General features: G+C 46.4%; 1 protein-coding gene across 1 annotated transcript in view; it reads right to left on the bottom strand.

The window, feature by feature from the left end:
* The window catches only part of COLEC12 (collectin subfamily member 12), a 161,889-nt gene extending 136,562 nt beyond the window's left edge, over positions 1-25,327 (bottom strand). The window contains exons 1-2 of the mRNA XM_084888114.1: positions 25,147-25,327; positions 6,772-6,822 (exon numbers count right to left, since the gene is read on the bottom strand). Of these exons, the coding sequence (XP_084744240.1) occupies positions 6,772-6,822; positions 25,147-25,153 (58 nt within the window). The 5' untranslated portion in view covers positions 25,154-25,327. The remainder of the gene's footprint in view (positions 1-6,771; positions 6,823-25,146) is intronic.
* Positions 25,328-25,818: the final 491 nt, after the last annotated feature.

The following is a 25,818-nucleotide window of genomic DNA, read 5'->3' on the forward strand; positions in this document are numbered from 1 at the left end:
TTTCTTTAATTTTTCCAAAAATAAAAACAAAACACACACAGCTTTAATCGATTTGTAGGAAACCCAAATAGTTGCCCTCCTTCTCCCTCCCCAAACTCTTACCAGGATGTGTACGTGAGTGAAAACCAGGGAAGGCAGGGGTAGGATGGGGGCTGGGAATTATATTTAAAACTAGAGGCCCGATGCACAAAGAATCATGCAAGAATGGGCCTTCCTTCCCCTGGCTGCTGGCAATGCCTTTGCTCCCAGCCAGAGCTGCCTTCCTGCCTTCCCATGCTGCCCAGAGGCCCAAGTGGCTGGGGCAGTGTGGAATGCCTGTATCCCGCCCCAGCGGCTCGGCGCCTATGTATGCAAATTGACCCACCATCTTTTGTTGGGTTGATTTGCATACTTACTCCTGATCGGCTGGTGGGTGTTGTGAAGGTATGGTCAATTTGCATCTTTCTCTTTTATTATTGTAGATGGTTGAAAATTCAGGGCTCAAGTGTCCAATCTACACATATTTTGAAATAATGAAATATAAGACCCTGTATAAGCAACTGTTGAGTTAATCCACATACATCTATAATTATTGATTTTTTTTTGTCCCATCAAAACTTTGGGATGCTCTGAGGAAGAACATGTCTGTGTGCTTCTCAGTCATGGGCTTAGTGGAAAGAACCATGGGGACTCAGGTGAAGTTGAATCACAGTTGAACATGCCACTCAGCCTGGTCAGCTTCAGTCCTCTCATTTGCAAATGACAGGTAATTCGCAACTCAAAGGACTTCTGGGAGAATGAAGGGAACTAATTAGTGGGAAACTGCCTAGCACAGAAAGGATGCTTAATGGTTTCTTCCACATGAAAATGGAAAAAAAACAAACACACACACACAAACAAAAACATAGTCACATGGGAATGTGGTGTTGAACCAATTTTTACTGATGAGCAAGAAAGACTAGGCACGGAGCATATGACCTAACAATGAGAAGTTCTTGATGGGGGAAAAGTGAAACACTGTTGTCAAGAGAGATTGTGACAATCACTTTGGCATTTATAATGTTAAAAACCCGGAAACACCCTCCAATTGTTTAAAAGAAGGTGGTGGCCGGAGAACTCCCCTTCTTGGGTCTCAGGAGCCCTGCCTACTTGTTTTTCTGCAAATCCCCTGCAAAGTGACTCTGCCTGAGGATCGCTTTTGCATCTACTTCTCTGCATGCCATTTGGCATGAAATTCTTACACAATCAGAAATACCAATTCCATTAGGATTTGCAAAGCCATGTAAACAACCCCCCACCCCCTTCCACCACCACCACCACCACCACTAAAAGATGCCAATGGCTTTGAACATTTCAAAGAAATCCCACTGAGGCACCGAATCAGACCCTCACTCCCTGCCTCTAATTTATCTGCCCAGGGTCAGTCCCTGGCCTGGTGTTGTACCCTTTCCATCTAGAGATGTTTGGGAGAGGTGCTGCTGAAAGGACAGCCTCACGCTGGGCTCCTTGAGTCCTTCCCCACAGGAAATGGTGGAAATTCCTGGCATTCTTATCGGAGAAAGGGGTGAACTCCTCCGCTGGTGTCAGTCTTGAAGGGCTGTGGGTGAGGAATGCCTGCCTCTCTCCTTTGTAGTTGGAGGTGGATAACTTCAAAGCGGCGCCTTCTCCAAACCCAGAGAAGAAGCCGGCCTTCTGGGACGGGCCCCAGGAGGGGAGAGACAGGCAGCCTGGTCCCCAAGCCCAAACAACCACAAGCGGAGGCATCCAAGTGTTTATCTTGAGCAGCTTCCCAAAGACAGTTCAGCATCCTCTCCGTAAACTCTTCAATCCTCTCTGCTCTGAAAGCAGAGACTCACCATGTGCCGAACAAAGGACCCTTCTTTCTGGCTACTGGGCTAAGCATAGCTGTGCTGCTGCTACTTCTCAGAAGCCCAAGTAGTCCTCTACACTGGGACACTGGGACAGACATTCAGTTCCTCTAAACTAGGGGTGTCGAACTCAATCAGAGAAGGGGCCAAAATCTAAAATCCAGCCTAAATCGCGGGCCGAATGGTTTACTGAACAGTCATAAACTGACAATGTCATAAACTGACAGCGGAGTGCAGTGATGACAGCGCGGTGCGGGCCACATTGCAAGGCCTGGCGGGCTGGATTTGGCCCGCGGGCCTTGTGTTTGACACATGTGCTCTAAACCTTTAGGCAAGAAACAGCTCAATGATTTCATCTTTGTCACTGGTTTGGAGAATGGGTTTGGAAGGAGGGGATAAAAGGTAAGGGGTGTGTGTGTGTGTGTGTGTGTGTGTGTGTGTGTGTTGCAGGGGGTGGAGGCGGGGGGGGGGGGCGTTCTGGAACAGGGCTGGGCTCTACTCAATACAGATATCTCAGGCTACTTCCAGATGCCCAGCACTATGCAGGCTAAACTATTAAAAAATATATTCTTATTAATCTGAAACTATTATCCAAGGGAAGAAAGGGAAAAGAAAAAGCCCAGTTTGTTTGACACTATTGGTTCAGGGAGGCCTGTGAAGTTGTGAATAAACAAAACTATTCAAGGATACACTTAGAAAAAGGCATTGGAGACCCTTTTTGGGCTATAGCCCCTAAATAATTTTTCAGTAGTCCCCTTACAATTTTTCCACTTCGTTTTTACAAAAGACGAATTCTACTCCATACAGAATACTTCCTTTTACTTGTTGCTATTTCACAGTTTGCAGTTTTTCAGATTATTTTTCTCTCATAGCTATAAATACTCCCTATAGCTGAGCCCCAAGGAAGCAACTGTGTCAAACACAAACAACAAATGTCTCCAGCTGCTCACATCTGCCCATGATTGTCACAGACGGAACCAAGTATGTCCTGCTCCTCCATCGTTAGTTACAACTCTGGACCTCCTATTCTTTTCCCAAGATAACAAACGAAACCAAGACCCTCAAGCAACCAAGGAAACAAAGGTGGCCTGTCCCCACCCCATCGGCACAGAAAGGGGCAAGGCCGACTCCAGAGGGAGGGCTCAGGACATCCAGGGTGGCGCTTGTCATTATAACAGCGCTGCCCACCACGGGGCTGGGGCAGACAGCCACTGTCCCCGGCCTCCTTGCCTCTCTCAGTTCGTAGCAGTAAAGCAGGGAGTGTGATGGAACAAGAACCATGAGGCTGCCGGAAATAGAAGGTTCCAGGGACCTACTGAATCCCAGACACCATGTTCAAGCAGCAGGATCAAACAGTTGGAGAGGGACGAGCCTAATATCAGGATAATGGGCAACGCTTATGGGATGCCACACGTGCCAGGCCCTGTACTGATCCAGGATCACCCTTAATTCCACAACACCCAAAGGGATAGGCCTATTATGGACCCACATTTTACAAGCGAGGAAATAGACTCTACAATTTTATGTGTTTTTTAATTTTTTATTATTTTCATTATTTTTTAAAATAATTATTTATTGTTGAAAGTATTACATATTTCTCCCCTTTCTCCCCCCACCCTATTAACCCTCTCCAGCCCGATTCTCCTCCCTGGCCCTACCCCTTAGGCCCTCACCACCCTGTTGCCTGTGTCCACCGGCCATGCATACATGCATGTAAGGTCCTTGGTTGATTACCTCCCACCCACCCTCCCCCACCTTCCTTCCAGAGATTCCACACGGAGGCTTTACAATTTTAAACAACAATGTTTAAACAAGGTCAGAGTTGATGAGTGCTGGAACTCAAATCCAAAAACACATCCCTGGTTCCCGCATCCACACAGCATCCACTGTCCCCCTGCCCCCACCCCCACCCCGCCCCCAGAAAAGATGAAAAGCAGCCATCAAGTGGGAGAGATACACCTGGCCTTTGGTAAAATAAACGGGATACCCAAATGTGGACCTGGGTTGTTATCATCATTCCCAAGAGGATTAAAGGGCAGGATCTGGAGCGCACCCCTCTGTCCACATGTCTCCCCTTCTCCTGTGGGGTTTTGGTGCACTTATTCCTTGGAATGGAAACCACATTTTATTTTATTTTAACTTGAATGTATTCATGTTAATCACAGGACTAATCAGAAGGTTTCAGAAGACATTTGGACCAATTTATCACAAATTCCAGTCTTATAAATGTGTGTTTATCCCTCAGCACAGGAACGAATCCTCTTCCCCCTCCAGCTAACTGTAACAGTAAGGCCTCCCAGAGCCGTGTGTGCTGTGTTTGAAGACTACAGTAACTGGGAAATAAGCAGAAGGATGTCATGGTAGTATATATCATGTTCTATTTATAGAACATAGAAACTAATATACTGGCACCTCGTGTTCCAGAGGATGATCTCGGCCACACTGTAACTATAGCTATATCCCAAATTAATTAGCTCTGCATACTGAGGCCAAGAAACGCTGATCCTCAGAGCCTGATTAAATGTTGAAAATGCTCACTTCATTAACCTTTCAGAATTTCCTTCATCAAAGCTTTGGTCAGTGGAGAAAATAAATGGCAAACCCATCAGATTTAACTCTATCTCTTCTTCAGACACATGACACATAGAATGGCTGAAGAAAAAGAGAAGACCTGGTTAAGACCAAAGTGCAACAATGAATCCCAGAATAGTCAAGGGATGACTGTCCTTGTCTATATATGACCACACCGCACTAGATCACTGGAGATGACCTCTTTTGCTCTTTATTGTAATACTAGAGGGCAGGTTACATGAAATTCGCACACAGGTAGGGTCCCTAGGCCTGGCCAGCGATCAGGGCCAATTGAGGCCATCCGGCTGCTGGCTGGGGTCTTCCTTCATTCCGCTCCTCCCCCTGATGGTTAGCACACGTCATAGGGAGCAATTGAACTCCTGGTCTCTCCATTGGACTCCTGAGGGGACACTTTGCATATCAGCCTTTTATATAAATAGATTGCATTGAATTTGAAGAAACACGTTTTATCATTTTATTAATTTGAGAGAGAGAGCCGAAACCGGTTTGGCTCAATGGATAGAGTGTCGGCTTGGGGACTGAAAGGTCCCAAGTTCGATTCCGGTCAAGGGCATGTACCTTGGTTGCGGGTATATCCCCAGTAGGGGGTGTGCAAGAGGCAGCTGATCGATGACTCTCTCTCATCGATGTTTCTAACTCTCTATCTCTTTCCCTTCCTCTCTGTACAAAATCAATAAAAAATATATTAATTTGAGAGAGAGAGAGGAAGGGAGAAAGAGAGAGAGAAATATCAATAAATGTATTCATATTAATCATAGGACTGCTACCTTCAGTGAACCCTCCATCAGAAAGCAGAACACAGGGTACCTATCCAGAAATATGTAATTGTGTAGACACAGAGCTGTGAGCTGTGGAGGAAGGCAGGGGGCACCGAGCACAAGCCACTCTGCCAGCACATGAATGGGAGAGCTATGGGCTTGGCACCTCTGTGCTCCCATTTTAAAGCCCTAGCTTTCCCCAGAAAGAAATGCAGAAGTGTGTGTCCAGAAGGAAAAACGCTAAAGCAGTGAGGGAGCCAGAGCAGCTGGGGGTTGTTAACTTTTATCAAAGTCCAGCAAGGATGTTTTTTAAGCAACAGGAAGTAGATTTGTTCTCTTTCATATTCTCTGTGTGTGTGTGTGTGTGTGTGTGTGTGTGTGTGTCTTTCTCTGTGTGTATGTCTCCTTCTCTCTCTCTCTCTCTCTCTCTCTCTCACACACACACACACACACACACACACACACACACACACACACTCCTTTTCTCCTCTAACCTTCTTCATTTCCTTTAGCCAACGCACAGAAACAAGCTGGACAGAAAACCTCTGTTCCCTTGAACTACCTTTAGAATTTGCAATGTTCGCTGGCAGTTCCTAGCCAAACTATGAGAAGCCTGGTCAGAGAGAGAAGAGCCCTCTGCATCAGCAGATTCTGAGGCAGAGGAGCGTTTATTAGTCCCCCAGAGCTGCCTCAACAGATTACCACAATGTGGCATCTTAGAAGAACACGAGTGTTTTCTCTTAGAATTCTAGGGGCCACGGTCTGAAATAGCTTCAGTTGGCTGAAATGAAGGTGTTGGCAGGGCTGTGCTCTCTCCAGAGGCTCCGGACAGAAAATCCATTTCCTGGCCTTTTCCAGCTCCACCTGTGTACTTCACCACTTCAGCCAGGGGCCGTCTGCGCTCCTTGGCTGATGGCACCGTCCCCCACCTTCAGAGGACATTACTCCAATCTCTGCTTTCATCACCATACGCCTTCTCCTAGGTAGTCAAATCTCCCTCTCGCTTACAAGGACACTTGGATTGCACCAGTAGCCCATGATAACCTCCCCATCCCCAGTTCTTTAACTTGATCATATTGCAAAGCACGAGCTGCCATACGAGTAGCATTCAGGTTTCAGGAATTAGGGGTGGACATTTTTGGGACCATAATCCAGCCTACCAGAGAGCACATGTGTTTAGTTGGATTTATCAAAAAAGCCTTCTCACTATCTACTAACATTGACTGAGTTATGAGCATGGGGCCTGAGGAAAAAGGGGAGATATTTTCTAAAAATCAATACAGAAATTCCATGTATGTTTGCTCCTGTCTTGTCACTGGCTTACCTGTCCCACCATGTTTTGCCTTTTACACCATCTGGTTTGTACCCATCGAACCCCATAAGCGTTCCTGAGCACAGCTCCTGCTCCACTGCCCTCGGTGTTGTGAGAAATCATCCACCTGTTACACAGAAACTCAACTTCCAACCAACACTGGGCCTCAGAACCACGCACGCTCGTGTGTCAAGGGTCCAGCAATGGCCTTGCTGTACCCCAGATCAACCACAGAGAAGGAGAAGACTGTGTCGGAACTCACCAAACCTCTTGTAACCGAAGGACTGCATCTCCTCCTCCTCTGCAAAGTCGTCTGCAGGAGAAGAAAAAACACAGTGTTAAGCCTGGTGCGGCCCAGAAGTGCGGGGTCAGGGCAGGACTCATCTGTGTGACCCCCTTCTGCTCCCCCTCCGCTTCATCACAGTGGCTTTCCCTCTGCTCCTAGAACACATCACATCTTCCTCCTGTTTCTTTCTTTCTTTTTTCTTAAATATATTTTATTGATTTTTTACAGAGAGGAGGAGAGAGGGATAGAGAGCTAGAAATGTCGATGAGAGAGAAACATCGACCAGCTGCCTCTTGCATACCCCCTACCAGGGATGTACCCGCAACCAATGTATATGCCCTTGACCGGAATCGAACCTGGGACCTTTCAGTCCGCAGACCGACGCTCTACCATTGAGCCAAATCGGTTTCAGCTTCCTCCTGTTTCTTATGCAACTCTCATTCTAATTTGGCTCTCAACTATATGATGACACTTCTGAGATGCCTTTCCCAACTATCACTCCGCCCCTCCATCACACCATCCTATCTTAATATTACTCTGATATCCTCATTTGTGTATGTGTGTGTGTGTGTGTGAGAGAGAGAGAGAGAGAAAGAGAGTCCTGTGAGCAAAAACTTTTTCTGTCTTGCTTCAAGAATGAATCCCCTGTACTTATAATGGTGCCTGCCACAGACCAGGGGCTTAAACAAATTTTGTTGAATGAATGACTAAATAATTAACTATCCGAAGAGTTAAGTTATATTCACAGGATTGAGCCCACAGCCTTCCCTTTCAGATGCTGGCGGGGCTCTGTGGTCATCTCTTCCACCAACCATGGCATCTCTGGAGCCCAGCCGCATTCCTGCAATGACAACCAAGTCCTTCCTCACTCCTTTCCCATTGGATAACTGGGACTGACAAATGGTTTCCCAGTAAATGCATTTCAAAAGATAGACTGGCTGTGGGAATTCCTAAATTCAGAGCCAAATGAGGAAGTGAGAGAGATGTTATGCCAGCTGAGCTTTCTACCAAAGAAGCCTAAATCCCCTTTCTAATATGAACATGATGTGATTCCTTCTCACATCAATAAGAAACGTCTCATTGTCTAGTTCTACCAGGTGTAGGTGCTGGCAACTAACTGTGAAATTATAGGTCACTTTTTAAAATATATATATATATTTTATTGATTTTTTTACCAAGAGGAAGGGAGAGGGATAGAGAGTTCGAAACATCGATGAGAGAATCATTGATCAGCTGCCTCTTGCACACCCCCTATTGGGGATGTGCCCGCAACCAAGGTACATGCCCTTGATCGGAATCAAACCTGGGACCTTTCAGTCTGCAGGCCGAAGCTCTATCCACTGAGCCAAACCGGTTTCGGCTAAAAGTCACTTTTGATGACAAACAAAGGTGTTAAGACCAGGCCTTTCCAGTTATTCTGGAATTGGTCGCCATTACTGCACCAGCACCCAGCTTTCTCCCCACATGCAATTCAGTTCAAAAGCATTGATTCAGCATTTACTGGGAACCAGAGGCTGCCAGGCTGTGGGGCTTCAGAAGGGAGTGAGACATGGTCCCTTCCATCAAGAAGCCGAAGGCTTTCAAGGAAGAGAGGCTCATAGGGAGAAAATAAAGCCTCTGTGATTATCTTTTCAGCCCCCAAACAGGTCATAGGACCTGGCTATATTAAGATAAGATGGTGTGATGGTGTGATGGCGAGGTTGTGGAGAAACCAAAGCTGTATGAGATCTGTAATACAATGTGGTGAACCTCAGAACACTGGTTTGCTATAAAGTGCTATGAAAACACATGTAAGAGAGCAATTAACTTCTAACAAAGAATGGAGAAGTGTGATATCTTTGAGTTTTACCTTTGCTTCCTTATCAGAGAGCTGGGGTGAGATGTTGGAATTTGGAAGGCCAGGTGTTCATAATTAAAGCAGTCTTCTGATGTTCAAGATTAAAACCTTAGTTCTTCCCACAGGGAAGAGCAGGCTTACAACCAAGAGAGCAGCACCTTTCTCACTGACCCAGGAATTGGTTAGTTCCACACATACATAGTAATCCCCTACTTTACTGAGTAATCCCATCCTATTAATGGCTGAGCAGCTGGGTCTAGTCTCAGTTACAGAGAAATCCTTATCTGCTGCTTCTGCTTAGAAAGCCATGCATTTACTCATTCACTCCTTCATTCATTCCACAAATGCTTACAGCCTAGGGGAGTGGATGAGACAGGAACATCAGGGAAAGACGATGCCACCCACACGTCAGCTTCCCCTGCCAGCGCCAGCCCCTCCGCCCGGTGCCAAGTCTGCAAAAGAACCTCCTCACACGCAAACCGTGTGGGCCGAGGAGGCACCGCTGAAGATTTCACAGGGGAAACAAAGGAGCAGTTTGTGCTGCATCCCCAATAAAAATAGCAGGGAATTTCCCATCGGACGTTTCTGTTCTCTTCCAAAGCTTCTTTTCCGCAGGCCCACCATTCGTTTTTGTTTGTTTGTTTGTTTTCTTTTTCCTCTCTGATCCTTTTCCCATGCAGCCTTTAGTCTGACTGACTCCTCTCTCCTTCCTGAAGTTTCCCTGGGAACTTCAAATGTCTCATACTTTTGCTATTAAAGCATTCCTGCTCTGCCTTCCAAATGAACATGCCCAAACTCATTAGGGGGTTCAGGAAAACAAAGGCTTTGCAGAGGACCCCCTAAGAGAACGAGAGTGGGATCTTCTGTTTCTTGTCTTAATCCTCATCCCAAAAGAATTAGGAATTCTCATGGCAGCCACTAAAAGAATACAGATTTCTATCTCATCCAACTCTAAAATTAGATAGAAAATTACATGAAGACATAAGGGCTACAAGTAAAGCACCACAAATAATGTCTAACGGGGGTTATTGGGAAGGTCTCATGGAGAAGTGCCTTAAATCAGTTTTTCTTAATATTTTTCTTAGGAGTGAAGAAGAGAATTGGGAAACACTGCACATTATATCCATTTTTTTTTTTTTAGAAATTCATAATGGATTTTGAAATATTAGAAACTCTGAGAAGTGCTGAGAAAGATTTAAAAAAAAAAAAAAACTTGTTTGTTTTACTCCATGCTTTCAATATCCTTAAAAGCGGTAGAGTTGGGCAGATAACACTTGGTATAAAAGTTCATCGGTATAGGTGTCCCCGAGATCCTTGCTGCCAAATTCTCCCAGCTGTTCAGGTGATAAACAGCCAGGTCAGGCTGGTGATGGAGTCGGGCATTTAGGGAATTGAGAAGGAGGGAGAGGCAAGAGCTGATGGGGCTTGTGATGTGTGGAGAACCCTCTTCAGGCTACAAGAGCCACAGGAGGGAGAATTCGAGGTCAGGCATTCCTAATGTCTGGGCATTTTACACTGAGTAGCCAGAGTATTATGATCTCTGAATATTAGAGGCCTGGTGCATGAATTTGTGCATGGGTGGGGTCTGGCCAGCCTGGCTAGGGGGAGGGGACCTGGGGGGTTGGCTGGCCTGCCTGCTGGTTGAACTCCTGGTAGAGGGGACAATTTGCATAACAGCCTTTTATAGGATATACACTGAATGGCCAAATTGTTATGCATTCAAAGATCATAGTAATCTGGCCACTCAGTGAAAAGGCAAAAGGCAATGATAGGGCTCACAATGGCTGACAGGTCTGAAGAAGACAAACAGCCTAATATTCTGTGCAATGTTATTTTCTGTTCTCCACATCTTTTCCTCAACCTGTGTAGACCCAAGCTGCATGTGTCTCAGGTTGTCTTTATAGAATTGGGGGCCTGCAAAGGTGATATATCCAAATAAGAATATTTTCCCTAGAGAATATGCAGTCATTTTAGCCACTTGCCACTTTTCAAAATCTGTCTCTGACACAACCTATGCCACGTAACTCCTACATGAGCAAGGACTGGGCTAAGATTTAAGGCCTCTAAGTTGTGGAATGCTCAGAACTTGATCCCTGCTCTGATAGTTTGTCTGCAGGAAGGAGGTAAGCCTTACGTACTAAATAACGAAATGTGTGTGATTTGAGTTATATCTACAAGCTGGCACTTCCTTGGCTTCCACAGATGTACTTCAGCATTTTCACTTTAGTACCTATGAGCTATGGATTACCTATTTCAAAATGTGATTTTTATTTTATTGTGGGCCAAGCTGTGCAACATCCCTACGGTTAGACATCACCTCTCCTTCCCTCATACTTCCTTTCTACAGTGTGACAGCAGCGAACTGTCTGCCTTATACTTCAACTCTGTTTTTTACTCCACCAGATGGAAAGCCATTTGAAAACAGGAAACTTATCACATTGTAACCCTCAGCAACTAGTGCATTAGTGGGACATTACAGGCACTCAATAGCTGCAGAAAATTAAGCAGGTTAGAGTTATTCTATCTCTCCCACTAAGTGATGAATTCTTGATGGACAGAGATGAACTCTTTCTCTTTTTGCATGTCCATCATGTTTGGGGGAGATAAGAGAATGAATGTTTAGTCAACAATTACTGAAGACCAGGTACTTCTCATTCATTGTGTTTCTCTGTTTTACAGATGAGAAAACTGAGGCTCAGAGAAGTTACATAATTTGACCCAAGGTCTTACAGCTTGTGAGTAGCCAGTCCAAGACTAAAACCTAGCCTGTGGGTCTCTCCATGCGGTGGTGGTAATGACCACACAGACCCAAGAAACTAAACCCTTTACTAGCAACAGAGAAAGCTAAAAAACAATGGTTTATACCATAAAATTCTGAAAGATTACCACAGAATAAAAAATAAATAAACAAAAAGAGTGGTTTCACACTTCTCAACAGCAAACTGGAGCTAAAAGAAAATAAATCAGCGTCTTCAAAATGCCAAGGCTAAATTATTGCCAACATAGAAATATCTCAATTAAATGAATAAATAACAGAAAAAACTTTTCAGACTTACAGAGTCTCCAAAAATGTACCTCGCATGCACACTGTTTCCAGAAAGTTGTTGGAGAATGCATTCCATTAAAATAGGAACAAAACTAGAAAGGTGTGTGTTTGTGCATGTATATACCCTACCCTAATCTTAACCCTAATTTTGAGTAGGTCATAAGGTTCCAGAAAAAAAATTTCTTCAAGAAGATGAAAATGGGAGAATACCCAATGTGTTTGAACATAGTGCACAGCAATTTAAGAAAGCGATTTGGGATGAATGATGATATATATACATAAATATTTATTTACTAAACAAACAAAATAAGAGGATTATTAATGCCAGGGGAAACAAAGTTACACAAGAAAGAAGTACAAGTCTGCGGAGAATAGCATTTACATCATTGTAATAAGGCAAACACTGAATATTGAGCCAATCAAAATTGGGACATAATTATATTGGGACGATGGAGAGCAACAGGTTTCCATTAGATGGAGAAATTCTCATCTGCTCTAAAGGGAAGTCAATATATAATGCCTAAAACTAAAATAACAATAAGAAAGCGTACCAGAAGCACATCACTTATGGGTCATGATATGGGTCCTGGGAGAATGTCTGCATAAAGGGCTACTGACAATTATTCCCATCCCTCTATCTGGAAGCCCACTTCCACGCCCTTTCAATCTGGAAGGGCCTGAGACCTGCTTTGGCTGATAGAATGTGCCAGAGTGGGTGACCTTGGCGCCTACACCTTAGCGGCCTTCCAGTTTGTTTTCAGCCCTTGGCAGGCAGCGGTCATATGAATGGTCTGACTACCCTGCTTGGCTAGAGGCCACGTGGAGAGAGAGGATCCCTAGAGGACGAGGGACTGTTCAAAGGAGGAGATAAAGAGCAGCCATTCTGTCACCCCGCTGATGCTCCCTCCACCGGAGTGAGGCAGAGGCCAGCCGTCCTACTGAACCTGACCCGAGTCACAAAATCATGAAAAAATAATCAGCTGTTGTTTTAAGCCACAGGGTTGGGGATGGTTTATTAGGCATCAGTAGATAACGGGGGTGGGGTGGGGGTGGGGGGGAATAAGTAAATGTAAAAAATGTAAAAAAAAAAAAAAAAAACAAATGCCAAAAATGTTCTCAAGAGGTTGTCTCTGGGGAACCGTGGACGATGAAATGATGGAGGGCTGGGCAGGAAACTACTGTTTTTCATAGAAAATCTGTGATATTATTGGACTCTTTAAACTATGCACACCATCTCTAACTTTGATACAATATAAAGTAAAGCAAACCAACAAAGCCAGGAATATGAATGGAAGATAAAAGTCAGGTAGGCAAAGGAGAGCGCCCAGGCCCAACACATGCTGCTGAGCAGAAAAGGAATTCAGCCTGAGGCAACCAACAGAGGAGAAAGTCAGGACCTCTGGCCTTAAGTCCCAGGCACAAAGCAGGTTCTGACAAATGCCAAGTTGAACAGAACACGTTCAGACGTTTCGGAAGCCAAGGTGAAGGACCCTGGGCAGAGGTTGGACTGACTGCAGACCACTCTTCCAAGCTGAGCTCAGGGCTGCCATTCATGTGAGCATGACCGTCAGCTACTCTACCGTTTCTACCTTGATGCAGCTCCAGGTCTTATCTAGTCATCACTGTCCTAACAAAACAGTACAGTCCCGTCCACTGTCCAAATATATAACTGCTTCCATCCAGCCCGTGGACACACTCTGCTATGAGCATTCTTGCAAGCTGCCCCCCATCGGTCCCCACCACCACTACCTATTGTGGAAAGCCTCCTGGTGAGGAGGGGAGGAGGTGCTCCTGCATCCCCAGGGCCAAATGCTCAGTGCAATCTGGATCCCCGAGTCTACAGCCATGCTCCACAGGCCAGTGTCCCATTGACCCACTTTCAGGTGGTTGTCTGGGAGCTGTGGCCTCCACAATGTGTCACAGGATTGCTACACATTTCAGCTATCACTTCAGATGCTGCTATGCTATTTTGGAGGACTTCTCTCCTAAGGCCAGATGCTGATGTGATGCTAAAAGCTTGGGCTTTGGAACGGAAAGACCTGGGTTTGAAGAATGGGTGTACTTTGTACTGACAACATAAGCTCACATCTGCCTCTCAGTCTCCTATAAGGTGGGACTGATAATTCCCACCACACGTTGTTGGGATGGAAAAGTGAACTGGTAAACAGAAGCACCTGACAATAAATATGAGGGGGGTGGGTGTTGTTTTTTTAATAAGGTGGCAGAGGTAGCGATAGCAGCTGCTGTGCTTTAAAGTCCAAAATAAATATCCCAGGTCTTGAATGTTTGTGAAATACAGAATAGCTTTAGGTTTGCGTAGGGACTACTTTTTCAAAAGACACAAAGCTCCAGTCTGAGATTAACATTTGGGGGAGAGCAATAGCAGGGAGAGAAATATGTGGGGTGGGTTCAATTTGGGCTGTAGCTAATTGACACCAGAATGCTTATGTGATATTGAAGAAAATTTACCTCGATGTACCTGGGTCTGCAAAAACTGAAGACAGACATACTTTAAACTTGATTTAACCCTAAGAGCAGTACTGATAATACCAGTCCGGGTTGTACAGCTTTACAAATATAAAACCTCATGCTATCCCAGTGGCATCTCTGGGCTATAGATGTATTCTGCCAGTGAATGAGTCAGTGCATGTTATAAAATATCTGAGGTTCAGCATATTTTTTATAGGGCCTGTCTCCCATTCAACAGCTTCCTCCTACCCCATCCTAAGTGGATAAAGGAATCTGTAACCATTTAAATACTTGTAGATTATTTCAAATATTCCAAGGGACTTATTTTGATTACTCAACTACTTTCTGAGTTTCATGTTTTGCAATGGGATTACTTTTTGGGTGGTTGTTTTTTTTTTTTAGTAAAAATTATCCTATATAATAAAAGATGAGTTATGCAAATCAACCAAACAGCACAACGACCGGTCACTATGACACCAAGGGGCAGATGCTCAATGAAGGGGCTGTCCCCTGCTGATCAGTGTGCTCCCACAGGGGAGCACCGCTCAGCCAGAAGCCAGGCTCATGGCTGGCTAGTACAGCAGTGGTGGTGGGAGCTTCTCCCTCCTCCGCAGCAGTGCTAAGGATGTCTGACTTATGTCGGACATCCCCTGAGGGCACCCAGGCTGGGAGAGGGTGCAGTCTGGGCTGAGGGACACCCCTCCTCCGAGTGCACAAATTTTGAGCTCCAGGCCTTTAGTAAAGACATAAAATGACTCCATATTATGGCACAATTTATAATTGTGATGCTTGTAAAAATAGCAGATTTATTTATTTATTTATTTATTTATTTATTTATTTATTTATTTATTTTTAGGACAAAGAGATGTAGTATCTTTTTCCTTCAGTTATACTCCATCAAAACTGAGGAGGATTGTTTGTTACTTTTACTCCAAATTGGTAGTGGGGACTAAACCAAATTTCCCCTAGCAGCCAATTTCAACACTTAAAAACAAACAAATATGACACTCAAAACCTTGACCCCTACATCCATCATTCATGTGTAACTACAGGGAAAGTAATGGACCTCCCTTTCCTCAGTGAAGGACCTTCACATCCAATCATGCTGGTCAGGGTAATAACAAGAGAGTCAGGATGAGGACTTAAACACTCACCTCAAATTTTATAAGGGCCCTTGAAGGTTCATGGGTCATTTGGCAAGAAAAACTAATGCCATCCATTTCTCTGGAGGCACAAAAAAAAATAAGTGGCCTTTGTTTAAAAAAAAAACAAAACAACACACACAAAACTTACTGGTATACATCTGTTTTGTTTTGAAATCACTTAACTTTACATTTAGTTTATCCAAACAAATATGCCAAAGCAATATACTGTAATTAATTACAAATGATGGAACAAAATAGAGCTTGGCAGACAACATTTGAGAAAACTTTGAGTTGGATTTTCTCTCATTTCCCACGCTGAAATGTCATACTTGACAATTTCAGTGTAGCTCGGATGTACCACCTGCCTCTTTAATGACTATTAAGTGACTAGTAGAGTAATGTAGCCTGAACTATGAAATATAATTCAAGCCAATGAATCAGCTTAAATCTCCCCTCCAAATGAAGAGAACCCTATCTTCAGGCAGGTTGCCCTCTCTTCCTGGTCCCTCCAGCTACATTTGGCTTAAATCTCAAGTAGACATTTGACTTTTACGTTAGATTCCAGTTGTTTATGCATAAATCTTACCTTGCCTACCAGCCTGCAAGTTCCTTCAGAGGCTATTCACATAATAAACATTTGGAGATATTTAAATAACATCCTAGATAAAGAATAAATGAAAGCTTGTTAGGGCTTGGTGGCCCAATTATAAATGATAAATAAAATAGAAATGTGACAGGTTAATGGGAAATGCACAGTACCAACTAAAGAGACATGTTGCTCATTGGTTGAAAAAAACATACATAAATCTGTCCTAACACTTATCTAGAGACAAATTTGTCTTGTTTTAATTCCTTGATGTCATATCCTAACTGGATAAAAATGGACACTGGATTTGAGATACAAATCTATAAAAATATTATGTCATTATTAGTAGGCACCTGAATAATAGTGCTCCTGGAAAATTAATGCTCCTAGCTATATTAAATGTATTTACATATATTTATCAATGTTATACCACTGCTAGAGGCCTGGTGCATGAATTCATGCATGGGGGGGTTGGGAATGGCGGGACTGGGGGAGGTTGGTCGGGAGGCCTGGATCCGGCATTCAGGGCCAGGTGGCCAGGGAGGAGGAGCCACAGGAGCACACTGACCAGCAGGGGGCAGCTCCTGTGTTAAGCATCTGCCCCCTGGTGGTCAGTGCGAATCATAGCGACTGGTCTTTCATTTGTCGCTTAGGTTTTTTTTAATATATATATATATTATATATATATATATATATATATATATATATATATATATATATATATATATATATATATTATAACAAATGAGAGAATTGTACCGTTTCATTAGAGTAACAAATTGTACCGTTTCATTAGAGTAACAAATGGTAGGGCTGATTTTTTACTATATTAGAAGAAATGACAATAACACTAGTGATGGCAGCTGGAAATGGACCAATGTGACACTGTTCTCTGTTGAGCGCACAGCTCTTCCTGCCCCTGAGGTCAGTTTGAGCACATTTGTCATGTGAAAATTACTTTCATTTCAAAGCTGAGCTTTTGTTTTCATGGTAAACTTACCATAAATGGTTCATAATTGGCAATTATATTACTGCCTTAAGGAAGCAGCAGGTGATAATAACATTTTTACTACAACTGAAATGCCTTGAGTTCCCATTAAGAGCTAGATACCATTCTATGCTGAAACCGGTTTGGCTCAATGGATAGAGCGTCGGCTTGGGGACTGAAGGATCCCGGGTTCGATTCCGGTCAAGGGCATGTACCTTGGTTGCGGGCATATCCCCAGTAGGGGGTGTGCGAGAGGCGGCTGATCGATGACTCGCTCTCATCGATGTTTCTAACTCTCTATCTCTCCCCCTTCCTCTCTGTACAAAATTAATAAAATATATTTTTTTAAAAAAAGGAAAAAAAAAAAGAGCTAGATACCATTCTAAACAATTGATCTACACTAACCTATTTAATCCTCAAAAAGGTCTATCTGGTAGGTGCCATTATTCTTCCATTTGACAGATGAGGACTCTGGGGGTTAAGTAACTTGCCTGTGGTCGCCAGACCCTCTGGATTCAGGTCCACACTCTCTGCCATCACACTAAAACCATCAAATTCAACTCCTGGAATCAGTATATATAAGTGCACTTTATGAAATGGTTATATTTTAAAGTAATATTTTCAACTATAAAGTTGGACATTTATCTTTGAATAATAAACTGTTATATAAATATCAACTAGTTTCCTAACATTTCTATGTCACAAGGAAGTGACTGAGGCCCAAAGAAGTTTGGCTACTTCCACAGAACCAACAACAAATTAGTTTTTCATGCAGAATGTCAAAAGTCCAACTTAGGCTACTGAATATGACTTCATGTGATACTAAGTTATAGTCCCAAACCATTCAGGAAACACAGGGAGACATATTTAATATATCCAAGTACAATAAATTTATTAAATCTCCCGTATATTTTTAAGAGTGTTGATTGAATAATTATAGTAAATGCATGGGTTAAAAGAACTCTTAGCATATCTTTGGAATCTTAATTTGGGATTACTAGTTTATGCTTACATTGGCTTTCACTGCTCTATAATTACAAAGGTCCCTTAAGCAATTGGCAAGACCTTTTCAAGGTACTATGTTGGTTTGGGCTCTTCAAATATCATTCTCTTAAAGAAATCAAATAACTGCTGATGAAAAGTTACCTCCCTCAAGGTTTGAATGGCTGTTGTTTTAGAAACTTGATAGCAATAAAGATAGCACTTTCTATGAAGAGTGCCTAAACCTCCCTACCCCTTAAGATGTTTATATATTATATTTATTATAGTTATTATATTTATTATATTTATATTATATTATATTATATTATATTATATTATATTATATTATATTATATTATATTATACTACACTACACTACACTACACTATACTATACTATAGGCCCAGTGCACAAAATTCATGCACTTGGGGGAGAGGAGAATCCTTCAGCCCAGCCTGCACCCTCTCGCAGTCCAGGATCCCTAGGGCAGCGTTTTTCAACTAGTGTGCCGCGAGATGTTGCCTGGTGTGCCGTAGGTGCAGACAAGACAAGAATTTTATAATTTTTTGCTATTTTGTTTACTTAATATTTCATAATAAAGTAATTATAAAATACTTTCTTTGTGTTTATTTGATTCCTATTCAAGAGAATTACTTTATATATAGTCAATATAGGCACAGAGTTAAATTTTTTAACACTTTCTAATGGTGGTGTGCCTCGTGATTTTTTTCATGAAACAAGTGTGCCTTTGCCCAAAAAAGGTTGAAAAACACTGCCCTAGGGGAATGTCCAACTGATGGTTTAGTCCTGCTCCCCTGGCTGTCAGTTGACTTCCTTAGCACTGCTGCAGAAGCGAGAGAGAGGCTCCCGCCACCACTGCACTCACCAGCTGTGCTCCCAATGTCTCGCTGAGTGGTGCTCCCCCTGTGGAAGCTCACTGACCACCAGGGGCAGCTCCTGTGTTGATCATCTGTCCCCTGGTGGTCAGTGTGCGTCATGGCAACCCATCATTCTGCTGTTTGGTCTATTTGCAATATTAGCCTTTTATTATATAGGATTATTCTATTTTACTGGTAACCTACTGATGGTTACAGTCTGTTCTTAAAAATGGCACTTCTGACAATGTTTCCTATCTCACTGTAAACCTGTCAGCAAGAATCAGGGGCAGTTGTTAGAGTTGATGGCTTCAGTGGCCATCCACATTCATCCAATCAGCCATAAGCATAACCTCCCAGGAGATGAATGCTATGTCCAGCAGCAACCCTGGACTCTGCTTTATCTTTGCAAGAGCTCCCCACTAGAGAGTCTCCCCTGGTGGCTGGCTGAAGAGCACATCCATTTCTACAGGCCTCGGATGTCAGGTTCTTATAGATCTGCATCCAGACAGGAGGAGCTTCTCCATCTTGCTCACTCAGTACCTAGCAGAATGTGGCACATAGCAGATACTTCACTGTGTGCTGGTCAAGTGAACTATTAGGGTGTGGCTCAGAGGGGGACTAGGCTAGAGGTGTAACCTGTGGATTCTGGACTCAGACTGGCCGAGTTTGAATACCAATTTCCCTACTAACTAGTTAGGTGCCCTGAAACAGGTCACTCAGCCCCGCGGAGCCTAAGTTTTCCTATCTGTACAACAGAGGAAATAATACAGCCTGTCATGGCAAGTACTCAGTAATGTTAGCTATTATTAAAGGAAGAAAATAACAAGTGCAGATATTAAGTGGCCCATCAGTCATACCTCAAAAGTTGTTTGTAAGCACAAACTACTCTATAGATCAAACTCATCCCTGTTCCCTGCCTCAAGCCATAGACAGGAGCTCCAGACGTTGAGAGAGGCTGTGCCTTCGGAGGGGCAGACTAGCAAAAGATGGAAAGGGCAACCCCAGTCGGGTGGCTCAGCTGGTTGGAGCGTTGTTCTACGCATCAAAAAGGGTTGCGTGTTCAAATCCTGGTCAAGGCACATACCTAGGTTGTGGGTTCAGTCCCAGATTGGGACATGACATGTATGAGAGGCAACTGATCAATGTTTCTCTCTCTCTCTCTCTCTCTCTCTCTCTCTCTCTCTCTCTCTCTCTCTCTCTCTCTCTCATCTATAAATATATTCTCTAGTGAGAATTTTTTTTTTCTTAAGATGGAAAGGGTAGGACCAGCCTGGTGGAGCCTACCGCACAGGGGTAACAATGGGGGCAGCCACTCTTCATGGGATGATTACTTCAAAAACCTAGAATGCTATCTCCAGTCCCCACACTGTCTGACTTTTCACTCTGATTCAATCGCCTAAGCTCCAAAGCGTCCTCACCATGAACCGCCAGCAGGAAGGCCGGCTCTGCTGCCACTCTGGGCTTCCTCTTCCGGAGCCTCCCCTTCTTCCCACCGCGGGGAGCCCCGAGTGTCAGGGACTTGCCCCCCATGTTGGGATGACTCAAGGCAAAACATACCTTTTCTATCATAAAACTTAAATGTCGGTTTTGTCACTTAAAAACTAATACTTCAGGGGCCATTTGACTGGCTTGGGCAGTTGCATCAACTGTTTTGAAATAGTGTTTTAATGAGAATAAGCATTAATCAGAGAATGAGACCTAGTTATGATATGGCTTGGGAGCGATCACCTGCCGGCTTTCCCCTGGCACGCCCTTTTCGGTGGATGAGCCACACGGTGAGCGGGGGCATGGGAACCATCCTGAGAAACTGCACAGGAGACTGCAGAAAAGAATCTGTACTTTGCAGTAATTAAACCTCAGCTGAAGAATGTCAAGCATCCCCCAAACTAATGGAAAGTCAGAAGTATAATTAGGTTGTAATTGTAAGTGTACCTTCCAGAGGAAGGGCAGCCCCAATTCCCAATCAGTGGAGGGGGAAGGCCTCGCTGGGTCTTCCTTTCCCTTCAGAAAGCATGCGTCTTCCCGTGTTAAACGCAGTCAGCCTCACACACTTGTCAGCTGAGCCCAATTAAGTTAAGAAATCTTAAAGAGGCACTGCGGAAGGAGGAAGGGTGGGGAACTGGGTGAACAGATAAAGGGGTTCAGCGTTACAAATCGGTAGTTAGAGAACAGTCATGGGGATGTAAAGTGCAGCATAGAGAGTACAGTTAATAATCTATTTATATATAAAAAGCCAGCGACTGGAATGCCGTACAACTGGAATGACCCACTGTGGCCAGTCAACCTCCCCAGGTCTCTCCTCGTCAGCCAGCCCCACCCCTGATCGCCCCCCCCCCCCCCCCCGCTTCCCCAATAGGGGGTGGGGGCTGCCCGCCAACCTCCTGTAGCCCCTCCTCCCTGCCTGGCCCCACCCAGGATTGCCCCTCCCCCCTGATCAGGGGCTGTGTCAGTCGGCCAACTGCCCACAGCCCCTTCCCCTAGCCAGCTCCGACCCCGATTGGCCTCCCCACTCTGATCAGCCAACCACCCATGACCCCTCCTCCAGACCCCTGGCCCCGATCAGCCACACCAACCCCATTTGGGGGCGGGGCCAGCTGGCCCTACCCCCACTACTCTGATGGGCCCATGGCCCCTCCCCCCAGCCAGCTGTGCCCTCAATCATCCCACACACACCAATAGGGGGTGGGGCTGGCTGGCCAACCTCCCATGGCCCCTCCACCAGCCGCTGACCCCAATCAGGGTGGGACTTGCCGGCCAATCACCTGTGGCCCTCTCCCCAGCCAGCCTGGCCCTGATCAGGCCCCAATCAGGGCAGGCCAACCTCCCGCTGTCTCCTCCCAACAGGCCTGACCCAAATCTGCCCCAATTTTGGCCTGGCCGGCGGAACTCCACCCATGCATGAATTCGTGCACTGGGCCTCTAGTACTGTAATAACTATATACAGTGCCAAGTAGGTATTGGAAATATTGGGGGGGGGGGGGGGGAGGTCACTTTGTAAAGTGTATGATTATCTAATCTGTATGCTGTACACCTGGAACTAATAACGAATAATATTGAATATAAACTGAAATTTAAAAAAAAAAATTTTAAGAGACACTAGAAAAGCAAGGAGTCCCAAAACACAACAGGAAGTAGAAGTCTACTGCTTACTAGTGCATTTTAAAAGTATTATTGCCAAATAGTATTTCAGAGATTTTTGTACAAAAAGCACAAAAATAAGCAGCGGAACACTGTGTTTTGATGGCGCCAACCTCCTCCCTGTGTTAAATTATGACAGTGTTTTGGACTTCTGTGGTCCCATGTGCTGGTGGTTGTTTTCAGCCGTCTCTTAGGCAACAAGGGCTGCTGCACTGAAACTCACCAGCATTCCCAGCTTTTAGAACCAAAAATGTAATTTGGTAATGACACACCTAACTCCAGAGGAGTCAGATTCCTTCTTTAAAAAAAGTGAATATTTATCCAAAACTATGAGATTTATGGTACAGTACAGCTAATTGAAAATAAAATTGGAAGCAAATTAAAACCAACTACATGTTTTAATCAGCTTGGAAGACTTCAAGTATTGCAGCAACGGGGTAAGTAATTTTCTTCTGGAAAATATATAATGATGTCATTATTTTGGTACTTGTGACTCCAGGGACAGAAGAAAGAGAACAGAGATTTGCTGAATGCTATGGATAGGTGGCGCTGTGACTCATAGCAGACGGGGAATTACATTTCAGAAGCCTGGGTTACTACAGAGGCCATGTCTAAGGTCTAAACATCAGAATTATAAAGCCAAATAAGTACCTTAAAAAAGCATCTGGTGCACACAAGAGCCAAATTTTTGCTTTGGAAATAAACTTTCCTAATTCCTAAGGTGTCCACTAATTTTCTATTTGGCTAAAGAATGTTTTCACGTAATGCTTTTGATTTTAAGAATTTACAAGGCTTGTGATTGACACCTGTCACTTAGGGAAATCAACGTGGAAGGAAACACTTCCTTTCTAAAGCATAATGAGTTAATCCCCATGCGACATTAATCACAAAACCAAGGAAAAATTTGGGGCTGTTTACCTATGGCAAACTGTCAACATAGTTCCACTTGGCCAAGGCGGCTTTCCCTTGTAGCTAGAAGGCGCTGTGTGCTTGGCTGCAGAAGGCTCGTGTCCAATTTCTTGGCTCCGCCCCTCCCTGGCCGCCGCACCAACGTGGGGTTACTTGGCTGTTTAGTTACCTGAGATTCTCGCCTGGCCTATCTGGTGTCCTACATCTTCCCAAGCAACACAGGGAAACTGGCAAATGTTGTCTCTAGCTGCCCACAACCATCCTTCTCAACGCCAGTTCTTACTTCTTCTGGACTCCGTTTCCACATCTAAAATGTGAGGTTAAAATACCTACCTCATAGGGTCGCTGAGAGGACTGACTGATAGAGTTCTTATAGAGGGTATCATACACTTAGTAGGTACTAAACACACACACACACACACACACACACACACACACACACACACACACCATTACTGTTCCCTCTACTCCCCACCTCAACAAATAGACAAGTGAATGGAAACTATATGGCAACAGTTGGTAAGCAAAACCCTTACGTAACACTCCATTTTTAAAGAGGGTTTCAAAGTGGCGAGTCTAACCAGGGATTCCTCAGCCCCTGACTCCCCCTCCCCCGCCGCGGCCGTGCCCAGACCCCAGGGGGTAAGCGCAGCAAGAGCCTGCTCCGGGGAGGTCTGCAAGCTGATCCAGAAGGCGGTGTAACTGTCACAGAAACATGTTCAGAATCTCTAGGTGTTTTCTGTTACAGACTTGACATTACAAATGAAAAGTGCCCAGCGTGCAGAAAGTCATCACCCAGTCAGAAACACAGTCTTCAGGATTCAGGGTTCAAGAGTCCCCCTGGGAGCAGAGGGAGTGAGTGGCTGGTGTATCTTTCCAAGAATTCAGAAACGACTGGCTTCAGTGACCAGCAAAGAGTAGACTCACTTCTGGCTAAAGTGAGGGTAACGGAGCCCCAGAGTAACTCTCAGCCGTGTGTGTGCCCCTTCCTCTCTGGAAGGGTCCTTGCACCCGTGCTAGCTAAGGAGACTGTGTGTGTTTCCTAGACTGTGGACGGGAGAAGGGAGACTGAGATGGGGAGAAGAAAAACACGACATGCTCCAGCATCAGGTTGGACCATCACCTTCTGTTTCTCTCCACCTCCAGGGGGGGCCTCTTCACCTGGTAGTCAGCGCGCCCTTCACACACACACACCCCATCCCTTCCCGGGGTTTCCCGGTTTGGAGACCGGCCGCCTCGGAAGCAGAGGTAACTGGCAGGACACCCTGCTCCGCGGGGTTGAGCAGCCTCTGCCTTTCAGAGAGAAACTTGGAGCCAAGAGTGACTTTGGGGCGTGTGGGCTCCCGGGGCACCTCCCCCGGACAGCGCTCGCATCGCCTGGTGGTCGCGGCGGCCGATGGCACTTGGCCCCGGACCCCCTCGCCCCCGCCCAGCCCACAGCGGGGACGGACACGCGTTATCCGAGCACAAGACCAGGAACTCGAGTCCCGTGGACACACCGCGCCGGCCCAGCCCCCAGTGGCTCCCCTGGATGCCCCCGCGGTCACTGTGTCTCTCACTGCACACACCGGGCTCTGCCGGCAACTCTTGTTCCTGCTGCTCTGAAGGGCGCTGGGCAAAGCCCTTCTTCCCCCCTGGGGAAGCTGTTGAAAGGTCCACCCCATCCGACGTCCCCTGAACCTGCCTGCTCCGGACCCCGCCCAGGGGACGGGGGACGGGACGGTGTGTGTCGCCCCTGCACACACGTGGGGCGCGCACAGCACCCCCACCGGCGGGCACCGGGAAGGGGCGCGGCGTGGCTGCGGGCAGTGATTTTCCAGGCGGCGGGGCTGGTGGTGGAGGAAGATGCCAAACGCGCTTCCCGAGCCAGCTCCACTCCGCGGGCACCTAATCACTGCCAGATGTGTGTGTGTGGGGGGGGGGGGGGGCGCCCCGAGAACACCCCGCATCCCGGAGAAAACACCGGCCCGGCGCACACCCACACACCGGCTTCTGGGCTGGAGGGGCCGCTGCGCCGGGGAGCACAGCGGAGCCCGGGGCCGCGGGGAGCGCCGCGGAGCGAAGGATGAGGATGCCTCCCGCACTCCTCGGCGGCATCTTTTTCCAATTAAAAAAGTTGGGAACTGGAATCCATAAACAGCGACGTTAGGGCTTCAGACTAATTCGAAGAGACGCGATGGGACGGGGAATAACTTGTACGCTTTCCAAGCAGCCCCGGCCCGGAGGTCCAAGCGCCCCCAGGGTGCACGCACGGACCCGGCGCCCGCTCCGCTCCCGGTCCCCCCCACCCCCCGGACCCCGAGAAAAAAGTTCGTGCAGGGGCGCACCGACACCCCTTCCAGCGCGACCCGGAGCCCGCCCCGCCCGGCCCTACCTTTCATGGTGGCGGAGGACGCGCACCGCCGGCCCGGGAGCTCCGCGCGGCCGAGGAAGATCGCGCTGCGCAGCGGTCACTGCGCGCCCATGGCAGCCCCGCCGTCCGCGCTGCCCGCCCGCCGCTCCCGCTCCCGCTCCCCGCTCCCGCCCGGCGCTCTGAGCCGGGGCCGCCGCGCGCCCTCACCCCGGGCGGAGGCGCCGCGCCCGCCCCGCCTCCCCCGCCGCCGGCCCGCGCCCCCCGCCCGCCCGCCCCGCCCCCGCGCCGCCTCCGCTCCTGCCCAGCCCCTCTCTCCCTCCCCGCGCCCTCGGCTCCCGGTTCTCTTTCCCGGGGCCGTGTCTCCGGGGCCGTCTAGGGTCCCCCCTCGGCGCGCGTGGAAGGCGATGCTTCGGGGCTTATTTCTGGGCCCCAAGTCTCCCCAGGGCGCGGAGAGGGCTGGGGAGCAGCGGCGGCACGTGGGTGGCAGGATGCGGTGGTTCCAAACGGCTCCGGGGCAGGGAGGGTGACACCGGGGGGAAAAGACCCTCCGGGTTCAAAGTTCCAGGCCGCTTGCTGGCATGGAAGGAAGCAGGACAGCGGCGGGGGAGCGTGCCCGCTGTCACCCGGGCAGGGCCGTCCGTCCCTACATCCGAGGGCACCTCGGAACGCGGGCTCTGCAGAACTCGGATCGGA

This window comes from Pipistrellus hanaki, assembly GCF_964339955.1.
Source record: "Pipistrellus hanaki genome assembly, chromosome: 6".
In the NCBI taxonomy this organism is placed as follows: domain Eukaryota; kingdom Metazoa; phylum Chordata; class Mammalia; order Chiroptera; family Vespertilionidae; genus Pipistrellus; species Pipistrellus hanaki.